Source organism: Macrosteles quadrilineatus, unplaced genomic scaffold, assembly GCF_028750875.1.
Source record: "Macrosteles quadrilineatus isolate MER2022 unplaced genomic scaffold, UCM_ALF_1.0 Scaffold_2__2_contigs__length_208266976, whole genome shotgun sequence".
Classification (NCBI taxonomy): Eukaryota; Metazoa; Arthropoda; class Insecta; order Hemiptera; family Cicadellidae; genus Macrosteles; species Macrosteles quadrilineatus.
This window is the reverse complement of record NW_026542595.1, coordinates 158,968,980-158,981,665: the sequence shown is the minus strand read 5'-3', so window position 1 is coordinate 158,981,665 and position 12,686 is coordinate 158,968,980. Positions and strand designations below refer to the sequence as shown.

Here is a 12,686-nt window from a genome sequence, read left to right as displayed (position 1 = left end):
GTGACTAAGACCACAGAAAACGTACTATAGTTCGGCCGCTTAGAAAACGACCTCCTCCAGCATTGGTTTAGCATTAGCGCGCAGGTCGTTTTCTAAGCCGAACTATAGTACGTTTTCTGTGCTGAGACCGACATATCCTTAGAAACAGCTGTTTTGTCTATGTTAATAGCCCAAACAGCTAATGGCAACTTAGGGACCTACCTACAGTTTATAGCAAAATCCAGTAACAACTACATAAATTACTTAATTTATTAATTTATTACTTAATTAATTTTTTTTAACCATTGTCTTACTCATTTTTAGCTGTCATTTTGCTATTAATGGTCCGATTTCTAATGTTCATTGTTTAGTTATGTCAATACCTGTAAAATTATACCAAACTCGGCCATACTTCCTGTTTGAAAATTTTAAGCTACGTAGCTTGTAGCCCCTCATTTTTAAGAAGGTTGCCGCAAAACGGATTTCAAATATGTCAAAAGGTTCAAAAGTTAAGGGGGGGGGGGTGCAAGTTACTTTTCAGCCACTCTGTATAGCAAAACAATATACGGTAATAGTAAAACAGCAGGCTACAACTTTAGGAGCTAATTAACAAATAATGCAAACATTTTGCAAATTGAACAAGTATTATGAATCCCACAGACTCTGTTGTTAAACTACGGCTTCGTGCCAAGAAGAATAGTTTTAGGCCCTGGCGATGAAATATATTATTACAACTTATAAAGGTCTAAATACTAACTTACATGCGTGTACACAGTACTATTTACAATATACCAATATGATCAATTGAATAATCCATTCATGTAAAACTAACTAGGTTTAATATATGATAGTAAATTAAACCTCCTTTATTCAGTTCGTAATCAAAATATTCGTACGGAGGTAAGGAAGCCTATTCAGTGATGAAAGACGTACATGTACTATAAACTTTTTTTACTTGTATGATTGGTAACTTTGATGTGATTTAAATCTTAATAAGATACAATTTCTTTTACAGCCTGTTTGGACTATTAAAAGGTAGTCACAAAGTGAAACGTGTTGTTCTTATAAGTTTTCTGAAACAAAATACAAAATCCAATGATTATTCTTAAAAGAAAATTTCTAGGCATCCTGCTAGCATAATACAGCACTTCTATGCTGTAATAAGTATACTGTGATCCTGATAAGTGTATACTGTGGCCTACTTTGTTATCTGAAAAGCAAAATAAATCTTTTATCTAATAACTGTTTGTAAATCTTTATACTAAAACCAAGTGATATTCTTAATACTCTACAACCTGTAAAAAGTATAGCAACTTACATCCCTATGGGTATTATTCTCTATCGTCAAATATTTATAACACCCAACCTACTCATCAATTACGTCTCAAGTTTTCACACCCAGTCGTGATCTTAGACCACTCAATCAAGCAATCATTCCTTGGAAATTTATCACCCCACAATTCAAACGAACAAGGGAAGATGATAATTGAATAAACGGCGAGACAAAACCTCCAACCAATCAGAGAAGAACCAATGACGTCATGGGATCAGGTGATTGCAACAATGATGAACAAATCAGGTGTAAAGATATCAGCTGATCATGGTGTACGCGACCTTCCCGCGCTACAAGGGGTTATAAGAAGGCGCTGTCGGACTGTCCGGCAAAATATCCACAACACTCACAGCATCAACTCCGCCCGCTGACCAACCAAGTCATGGCTTCCCTTGCTACCCTTGTGAGTAGACCACTTTTGAATATTGTTAATTTTTTATCTTTACTATTTTAAAACGTTTTTATTTTACTTATGAACATCACTTTCTTTTGTTGTATGGTCTTAAAAATAATATTCTAAACAGATTCGTAATTGCATGTGTAAACGTTCATTGAAAAAATGTAATGAAAACCTTATGGTTATTTTTTTATTAAATTCATTTATTAGGTTAAATATAAATTGTGGAAACTATATTTAATTGTTACTTGATTGAGAAAGTAATAAACTATTTAGTAAAACTAAGCCTAAAAATAGGTTTATTGAATCTACTCTTTGTTATTTTACAATCGTATCTATATTATTAAAATAATTCGTTGGATTTTTGTGTGCAACAAAATTGACCCCTAAATATTTATTTTTGCAGGCATATTGGGTATCAATTTAAAACTCTTATCCTCTAGATGTGCCTTTTGCAGGTTTGGTTAATATCTCGTTTAGATTAAACTTGTGATTATTTAGTTTGGGACGTTTAATACTAATTTATTTCTATCACTGTTTAGAACTAGAAGATGGCATAGATTTTATACCATGATATGCTTAATCGAACATTAAAGTTTTTTTTTACTCGTTTTAGGTATGCATTGCTAGTATAATTGTTTTTTATAAAATAATAATAATAATGAACTATTAATAAAATAAATAATACAGTGTACATAAGGTGCTTAAGACACATTTTAAGGATTGAATTTGCAAAAATAGAAAAATCAAAAATTGTTAATAATACTTTGGCATTAAGTTATTACAATCAACCTTCTTCATAAGCTGTCCAATATAAAATTCAAGAAAAATAAAATTAAGATTAAAAATTTGAATTTATAAACAATAAAATGAGATTTTGAAATGAATGACAAATATTTTCTGTAATTCATGGAGCCAGAACTCCATTATGTTAGTATAATGTGATAAATAACTGTGATAAATTTCTGCAGTTTCATGCGTTACCAAATCACTTTTTTTCCTTCATTGCTAAATACCACTTACAATCACTAAATTTGAGTTTTGGATATTTCGATGCAATTAGGTTTTTTTTTCTCTCTTGATCTTGTTAATATTTTCTTATTTACTATCATCATTAAGTGTCTAAGTACTCCTGAATGTTTATGGACCTGTGTATAGCTGTATTAGCAACTCATTCCCAAACACAGACGGATAGTCTACTTGGGAATTATTTTTCCTGTACACACAATTTTTAACAAACATGTAAATTAATTCAGGAATAAAGAGATTTTGATTTGATTTGATTTGTTTGGAAATGTTATTTAGGGTAATGGCATGGAGAGATTTTAAAATTTTAGAATGTACTTTACCTGGCCGAAGGGTTTGAACACCACATTTCAAACTACTACCCCCCTCCCCACAACGTAGTGTAGTCAAAACACTTAGCGTAGAAAAAGTCTAAACTAAAAAAATTAAAATAGTTCCTTCAGGTTCACAATTATGAACCTTAAAACCACTGAGTAGGAATTATCAAACCCATCTGAATGGTCATTTTCATTTCAAAAATTAAAAAAATTCTAAATCAATAAAGTAACACAGTAAAATGATATTGCAAATCGTAATAGATGTAGACTATAGACTGTATGTTGAGCAACTAAAAACGTTCTTATTAATGGCACCTGAAACATAAAAATGTGGTTTGATAACAATCACTTTAAATGTGTCAAGTCTAAAAAAAAACTGATTACTTGGTACTGGTAAACAAATAATTAACCATGGGAATGTCCTTGACACAAACACATCATTGATAGTCACTTTCATTGTTGTAGTATTGTTTGGTATAAAGATAAATCAAATAGATTGATACTGGTATTACTATGTCAACATTCAATCTAGCAAAATAAGATTTTGTTCTTCTAAAAAGTACTTTTCTTTATCCCACACCCTAAAAATACAGTTGCCTTTCCTAAACAATATAGTTTATAGCCAAATAGTCCAGTCAATGAATCATCCAAAAGTGGGTGTAGAGTGTGTAAGCCGATAACTAAGCGATTCCTTCAGAAACTTGTTCAGGGGGCTTAAGGGTGTTAACATGCCAAAAGTCCTGACTCCTAAATTTAATTGTTACTTGATTGAGAGAGTGATAAACTATTTATTAAAACTAAACCTAAAAATAGATCGGGGTTAAAGGTATGCATTTTGATTTTTAAAATTATATCTCGAAAACTATCAACTTTTTGTATACTATACTAAATTATAAAATTGAAGAAGATTAAATTTTCCACAAGAAAAGTATATAATGTGTTTATTTTGGTTAAACAGATTACGAGTTATTACTTATTTAATTAATATCTTATTAAAATACTCCTTCCATAAGAAATACATGTAAATTAGTATGCAAAATGGGGTGAATCCTATCCGCCCAAAGGAAATACAACCGATATTCTGGAAATCTGGAAACCTATCCATGTTATTGTTTGAAAATGTGTAATTTTGAATTAAATTAAAGTTATAAAGAGGCTAGACTTACAACTCTTGCAGATTAGCGTTGTCCGTTATTAACTGATCAGTTAATTTGACAATCTTCATGTGAATATAAGAAAACATCCTCAAGCCGCATAAACCACAAAGGAGCCATAACTACTTGCTTCTCAAGCAAGGCTATTAAAACACTTTTCACTGTATTATTTATTGGTACAGGTCTGCTTGCTAGCCTGTGTGCTGGCTTGCTTTGCTGCTCCTGCTGAGGATTTGAAGACTTCTGCTCCAGCTGCAGGCTCTTCAGACCTAAAGGCAGAGTCTAGCTATGGTCTGGGCTATGGGGCTCCATGGGGAGGCTATGGGGGCTGGGGCTACCCTGGCTATCACGGATATGGCTACCCCTACAGACACGGTAGGGCTGGGGCTATACCCCCACAGACACCATAGGTCTAAAACATAGTTGTGAGGATATGTGTTGCATTATGTATACTATACTAAATTATAAAATTGAAGAAGATTAAATTTTCCACAAGAAAAGTATATAATGTGTTTATTTTGGCTAAACAGATTACGAGTTATTACAGGTTAGGGTCTGGGCTACGGGGCTCCATGGGGAGGTTATGGGGGCTGGGGCTATACCCCTACAGACACGGCAGGTCTACTAAATAGTGATGGGATATGAGTTGAATAATGTCTAGCTATGGTCAATAGACTATAATTTTTGATTAAGTATAGTTAATGATTTTAATTTCTAAATGGTATTGACCGTAACTTAATTAAAGTGTCATTATCATCCATAAATATATGAATAGTAGTTTAAATATAAATTAGTTCTTCCCAATGATATTGAATTGGTATCCTTTTGGTTGAGACAAAAAAAAAACTAAATCTAAAATATGCTAATGCAGCAAGTAAATATTGAATTTAATTTATCTTGCCTTAGTTTTACATTTCAACTCCACTTTGCTCTTTTGTTATTCATTATCAATCATTGAGATGGGGACGCCACCTACGTGTGTATTTTGACCAAAATATGAGTGAAGAAGAATTGTGTGAGATGATCTTTGTTACTGACTAGATCAGCTGCTCAATATTAGTCAGTACTCAGTAGATACTGAATATGGTATCATTTATTTAAAACCCAATTATCAGGAACAGCTAGGTCCAGGTCAGTGGTCTTATCCCTAAGTTCTTTCTTTCACAGGCACAGATAGATAGAATAAAAACATACTACTGATTTAATAAAGTAGGTACCTCAAGTATCTACGGTAAATGTAGGAGGAAACAAGTCCTGAGTGTCAAAAGCCTATGGAGTCCTAATTGTCTTGTATTATGAGATAGTTCATCTGTTTAGAATAGTTAGTTTTTTTATTTTGACGACACTCCTGTCTTTGTACGTTGTACTATGTAAGATGTTATGAGTGAATAAAGAATTTGAATTTAGAATAATGAAAAGTTGACAAGATTTTATATTTCAATCATATGTTTGTCCTTTCCTAGGCTGGTACCCTGGATATGCTGGTTACGGTGGTATTGGCTACGGAGGTTATGGTATCGGAGGGTACCCAGGATGGTACTGAGGAAACAAATGTTTGGCTTCTGAGTTATTCTACCCACCTATCTCATAACAGGCTTTGATAATTTTTGTTATACAAGTTTAAAAACCTACTTTGCTCAAGATTAATAAAATTATTGGTTTGAATTTTTCTAAGGAAATTGATGTAAAAAATATCTATTTTTATGTTTTAAGATTTTTATGCAAAATTTAAAATAAAACAATACATTTTAAGCATTTTTCTGTTTATTCACCCCTTGTCACTTAATTATATTCTTCCTCTTTACTTAAATGTTTGGAGTAACATTACTTGTTTTGGAGCAGTTTTAATTTAATCCAGATCATATTTTATAGAACATGGAATCTAAATAAACTAAAACACTTCTTAACCTGGAAAACTTTTATTTTTGCAGTTACATTTTTTTGAAGTAGGTATATAAATAAAACAGTTCACAAAATATGTGTTTACAGCAGAATAACACTCTTATAAATAACAATTTCACATCACCTTCAGGGAGAATGGTAAATCTTAACTAATTAAAGCACTCTATATAACTTAATAGCTTAAAGCTGGAGTAAAGAGAAGAATATAAATTCTAATTTCTGCCTTAAACTATAGCAGTAAATCAGTCTTCAGAGAATTTTTACATATCTTTCATAGATGCTTAACGCAAGTTCCACATTATTAATGGCACTTGTTATTTAAGACACGGACACAATTACAAGCTATTAAATGTGATATAGCCTAGTTAAAACAATAAATTACAACAGAAGTTATGCAGTTTAATAGTTATTCCACAATCAAACATAACGTTGACATACACATTTTTTCAAGAAAAAAATATACATATTGTATCCATTTATAAAAATAAAACATCTGTAGCTATACTAAACTGCCACGGAAACTGTTGTCACCTTTAAAACACACACAAATATGTCGGATTGTTTTATATTTCCAAGTGGTATTATAAGGGTATTTCGGGTCTTCTTGTAATATTATATTATTGCCACTATTTGGATTTTGATAATAAAATAAATAATATAGAATTATAGAATAATAGAGTATCATAAGCTTTAGCAATTTAAACAAAATAATTTTTACCTAGCTATTTTCAATTCTTTATGAAATCCTACAAACTTACCATCTTTACCTAAAACTGCCCTTACTTGTGTTACAACATTTGATCATAAAAAATACAAAGACTTCAGAGCCAAAGTTAAAATACAAAATTACATAAAATGTAAAAAAAAAAATATTAGTGTGCAAGTTAAAACCATTCATTGCAGAAATGGAAAATATAACAGACAGGATCCATATTCTACATCAAACAATGAAGATGGACTAATACAGGGGTCTCCAACCTATGGCCCGGGAGCGAGCTGGTCTAGTTGTGGTAGAGCACGGGACATCGGTCCCAGATTCAAATCCTACCAATGAACAATGGATTTAATCTAAGTGTTAATGCTGCAACCCCATCGAGACCTAGCCTGGTGTAATGTGGAAAACAATCTCGGGCTAAAACCTAGAGGAATTATAAAAACCAATGGCCCGCACGCCACATCCTAAAAGTTTTTCCGGTTTGTTCTATTTGTACACAGCTTTACTTGTACAAAAAAGTAAAAATGTTTGTTAGCCAAAATGTTATATGAGAGGAAATATAGTACGGTATGTAAAAATAAGAAAATCCAAAAAAACCAAGCTCTTAAATACAAAATGACTGTGGATTGGAGGATAATCCTTCTGCACTAAAATATTGTTGGCCTGCCGCCATTCCTCCCAAAATTTTCTATGTGGCTTACGTAAAAATGTTTGGAGATCCCTGGTCTAATACTTAATCCTAATACTTGAAAACACAAAAATGATTAACATTTGTCAAAATATAAAAACCTAAAGATAAATATGAGCAACAAACAATAGTACAACCAACTGGAACAAACATAAGACGTGTAAGCGGTTTTACGTATAATAAAAGCAATATAAATCTGAAAAAATACAACAATACGAAATAATTTCTTAAGACATAATACTATTTCATCTGCAAGAGTGTTATCTATCAAATAATAATATGTTAACTTTAGGACTTTTAAAGAGTTTTAAGAGAGTGTGAAGAAATGTCAATTTCTACTTAGTTTCTTATTTCACGATACTGTTAGTTAATATAATTTAAAATTTAACAAGAATTTATAGCATCTTTCTCTAGACTTGTTATTAGGCCTAGATAAATACATCTGCTAGATAAAATACTGAAACTGTAAAACATTGAACAATCGTTTCATTTTAATTACAACAGCAGTTTCATTATAAAAGATTAAAAGAACAATACTATATTAATAGTGTCTGAAAGTAATATATTAGTGATTTAATACAACTAAAGATAATTAATTATCGAAAAGTGAAGAGAAGACTTAAAACCAGTAAGGTTTTTCTATATAAAGTCAATAATTTAGTTTTAGATACAATTTTACAACAGACTAGTAAAAGATTGGAAAACCAATCTGTAGAGGTGCCATTTTTGGTAGTTTCTCCTGCAAAAGACATCATTATATAAATAAATATCGTAGATTACAGACAATAGGTAATATTTTAACTTCTTGTAATCACCGAGCTTTGTTTAGTTGAGTAAACCTCCTGCTCCCTTATAACATTAACCTAATTAAAATGCTCTCATTAAATGCACAATGTTTTCCGTCGGTTGGAACCCATTGGGCGTTTTGTCGGGGAGTTTTTTACATGTGATCAAATGGAACCCTTTTATGCACGACGGAATCTCTGCCGTTGCGTTTCCGCGCTCTGCCAAGTCTTGGTGTTCCACCGGGGCGTTTTTTTTTTACATAGGATCAAATGGAACCCTTTTATGCTACGGTGTTTTCCATCGGGCGGAATGCAGCACTGCCAACCAACCCCGTACTCTGTCACCCACGGTATCAAAATCACCTAACCATTGTAAATGGATGACCATTGCAATAGATCGAGGATTCAGCTAAAGAAGTGATATAATTGCAATAAAACTTACATGGTGAGTATAATTAATTTACATTTTTGTTTTAATCCTTGGAATAAAACAATCAATTCGCAGCATACCATTTAAGTTTGTGGAAGCTCCATAAAGTTTACTACTTTGATTCACCGAGTATCCAGCCCACCTCCTTCCTGTTAGTTGTCTATTTTACTTCATGCACAAATGTGTCAAAACCGATAAACAAGGGTCCTTCTTGTGTGACTGATGATGGCCAAATAAACAAAGTTGGCAGCACTGGAACCACATAAACAACACACACACACACAAAAACACATCATAAAAAACTAGTGGATTCGGCTCGGTAGAAAAAACTGCATAAATGGAGCCTACATTCCGCCCGACCGAAAATGTTGTGCATAAAAGAGGCCTTAGGGTTACAGCTCTTTTTTTTTAAATGAAGTTTGTGGCTATGATACCTTTGAAGATAAATAGCTCCTGTAGGATGTTGAAGCCTGTCATAGAGGTCATTGCTGTGCCTTTTTATTGTGTAATAAGTAAATGCCTAAGTTTTGGAGTTGTCCCTGATGCACTAAAGGAGGCAAAAATCTTCCCTATCCATAAGAAGGGCAAAACAGAGAACTTGGATAACTGTCGCCCCATTTCGGTCCTCCCAGTTATGTCTAAGGTGAGGTGATAGAACTATTTAAAAAAATCAATTAACCAACTTTTTGGAACCAAACTATCTTCTTAATGGAAATCAACACGGTTTTAGGAAAGGTTGCTATACTACTTCTGCCGTAACTATTATCATTAGTCACAGAAATTACAGACTCGTTTAAAATAATGACATTCTGGTCTTAACCCTGAGAGACTTGAGTAAAGCCTTCAATTGTGAGCCTCGCAATATCCTACTGGAGAAGTTGAAACTCTATGGAATTGAAGGCATTGCATATAAGAACTTATGCAGCTACCTTAGTAATAGGAAGCAAATTGCAGGAATTCAACCCGTATTTAAACCAGACTTACTACTAGACCACCCTGTTAACTACCCTTCAGTACTATACTTCTTACTAAGTGATATTGATATTACGTATTCAACAGTCCTTTTAACACATCAGGATAAAACACTGCTCAAGACTAAACTGAACAGTATTTTAGATAACTGAGCGAGTAGTTCTTTTCAAATAACTGTTCAATTCTTTATGAAACTATTTCTAACATTTAGACTATTATTGGCAAAAGTGAGAAAATGTTTAGAATTCCAAAAAAGGTGGATGCAACTTTTACTCCTACTTGATTTAACTTAATTTTTAGAAAACTTGATTTTCAATGGTGATTTTCCTATGAAATAACAGAAAAAATTAATTTTTACAAAAATGACTTCAAATATTTTATCCTAATTTAGTAGGTTATGGCCCTTTTAGATTTAAACAAAATGGTACAACCCAAAGTGTTGTAATTAATCGCGGTTTAAAAGTTGTTTTAACTTTTGTAATGTTCCCCTATCATAGATCTGTTACTTCCACATCTTACCAAGTATATTGAGAAGCTTATGGGAGAAAGTACAAGTTGTATTGTGTATAAATTTTTAAAATTATTTTTACCTAACCCGCCATGTTAACCCTTTTGCTGCCGACGAGGGCAAATGCGCACGTCGGGGTTTGTGCTAAAATGGCCGATGTGCGCAATAACACTCGTTGGCTATCGGGCGAAAATTGCCAACGTGCGTTATAAAGCACGTCAATGTTTTCTAACTTACTGGCCTTATATGCTTTCCAAACCCCTCCAAATTCGACTCGGATTATTTGCAGACTATAACGAAGCTGTTTGCAGACGATTTTATACGGTATGAGACTATAACCAACGAAGTTACATAGTTTGAGTTTGCTCTTGGTCTGTGCGTTGCTGATTACTTCTCTACTGTGTCTAGATCGTTTGTCATCTGTGTTTAGTTGAGTTTTGCGAATGGAAAGGTGTTTGTTATTGTTTGTGTTTACTAGTGGACTAGTGCTATAAAAGTAATGTTGTGATGAAGGTAAGGGCATGAAAGTTTGTTTGTGTAATAACTTATGCATGCTCTACAAACTAAAATAATAACATTTATGCATGTGTTTGGTTAGTTTGAGTTTTAGTAAAAATGAGTAATAGACGAGTTAGGTCACCGGTGAGTGAAAATACAATAATAAACAACCTATTGGGTGACGGTGTGAATGTTGACGATGGTGATGTGAGTGATAGTTTTGTAGACAATATTTCTGAGTCGAGCTCAGAACCCAGTTCAGATTCTGAAAGTGAAGGATTAGGTCCAGAATTTGAGGACGATACGGACGAAGACCCTGATTACATAGTAAATCCAGACCCCTCTGACGACTCAGAAGATGAAATCCCCCAACCTAGACATAGGCCTAGGCCTACTCCCACTGCTGATGTCCACAGTACAGTCGACGAAGTTATTGACGATGTTGTAAACAACTTCACAATTCCAGAAGGTGATGTAATGGAAATGGAAGATGTACTTTATGCTAATCTAAATGACCCTGACGCTGATGAACATCTTGGATGGGATCCCCTTGATGAAGGTAACGATCCTGGTTTTGACCACACTTTTCCTTTTGACGAATTGCCTGGGCCAAAACATTGTCCCCCACCAGTGGCGGATCCAGAGGGGGGGCGAAGGGGCGACCGCCCCCCCCCCCCTCGGGCATACATATACATATATTTTTTACTGCATATAATACAGTAGTGCATACAAATTGCGTAAAATAATTTGTTACACTAACTTTGGACAAAGAAATGGTATAAAACCGCCATTTTGGAGACTTAGTTTACACTAATTTTTCGGGGGGTACCGCCGAACCCCCCAGACCCCCTGGTTCGCCCCCCCCCCTTGTGGCTGTTCTAGATCCGCCACTGTCCCCCACATGATGCACCTCCAATATCGTACTTTAATTTATTTTTTACTGTAAATCTCCTGAATTCTTTTGTGCTAAGAACCAACCAGTATGCCAGGGACTACATCACTGCACATATACATAACTTGACTCCAAATTCACGTGCCAGGGATTGGAAAAATGTCACCCTGCCGGAAATGAAGGCCTTCATTGCCACAATTTTGAATATGGGTCTTGTAAGAAAGCCAACTATTCAAAGCTATTGGTCGACAAAATCATCACTTCAAACACCTTGGTTTGGAAAAATGTTTAGTAGGAACAGGTTTGAGTGTCTATTGCAATTTTTTCACATAGTCGACAATAGCACTTTGGCTAAACCAGGTGATCCAAATTATGACCCCTGTGCTAAATTTAACCCCCTATTGGATCATGCAAACAGGATTTTTAGGACTTATTACACCCCTCATCGTGAGATATCAATTGACGAAAGCCTGGTTGGCACTAAGAGTCATTCACAAATTATGCAATACCTGCCCAACAAGCACCACCATCGTTGGGGCATCAAAATGTGGATGTTGTGTGACTCTGTCTCCAGGTATTGTTTGGCTTTTTTTTGCTACAAAGGAAATAAGAACAAGAGAAAATCAACTGGCCTTGCATTCAAAGTTGTCACCAAGCTTTTAGAGATAGGTCAGTATTTGCGAAAAGGCTACCATCTCTTCCTTGAAAATTTTTTTACGAGCATCCCTCTGGCGAACCACCTTTACGAAAACCAAACCTACATGACTGGCACAATTAGGAAAAATAGAAAAGGAATACCTCCACAGCTGAAAGAAAAGTTTGCTGTTGGCCAGAAGACGTATTTGCGGAAGGAGAACACGCTTTTTTTGGGATATCGAGAAAAAGCTTCTCAAAAGAAACCAGTGCTTTTACTCTCTACAAAAGCATCTGCAAAGTCAGTGGAAGTAAGAAGAAGGAAAAGACATGAAAAAAACCCAAAAGTGAGACCTGAAATTATAGATACTTACAATATGTATATGGGGGGGATTGATGGCTCAGACCAAATGCTCTACTGTTATTTAGATGAGCGCAGAACTGTCAAGTACTGGAA

General features: G+C 34.1%; 2 protein-coding genes across 2 annotated transcripts in view; one reads left to right on the top strand and one right to left on the bottom strand.

Annotated features, from left to right (window-relative positions):
* The first annotated feature begins 1,578 nt into the window (after window positions 1-1,578).
* LOC128986754 (neuropeptide-like protein 29) lies at window positions 1,579-5,958 on the top strand. The gene is made up of 3 exons (XM_054407268.1): window positions 1,579-1,715; window positions 4,389-4,581; window positions 5,670-5,958. Exons 1-3 carry the CDS (start codon window positions 1,695-1,697, stop codon window positions 5,747-5,749), a joined length of 294 nt encoding a protein of 97 aa, XP_054263243.1. The 5' UTR covers window positions 1,579-1,694; the 3' UTR covers window positions 5,750-5,958.
* A 148-nt stretch (window positions 5,959-6,106) lies between these two features.
* The window catches only part of LOC128985897 (hyaluronan-mediated motility receptor-like), a 40,968-nt gene continuing 34,388 nt past the window's right edge, over window positions 6,107-12,686 (bottom strand). Inside the window, exon 7 of the mRNA XM_054405870.1 lies at window positions 6,107-8,250. The gene's annotated coding sequence lies outside the window, so the exon portion shown is untranslated. The remainder of the gene's footprint in view (window positions 8,251-12,686) is intronic.

Bases quoted from the DNA above. Each gene is read 5' to 3' on its own strand.
- LOC128986754 (XM_054407268.1), top strand. From the start codon at position 1,695: ATGGCTTCCCTTGCTACCCTT. The intron at 1,716-4,388 runs GTGAGTAGACCA...TTATTGGTACAG, and splicing joins TGGCTTCCCTTGCTACCCTT to GTCTGCTTGCTAGCCTGTGT. The intron at 4,582-5,669 runs GTAGGGCTGGGG...GTCCTTTCCTAG, and splicing joins TGGCTACCCCTACAGACACG to GCTGGTACCCTGGATATGCT.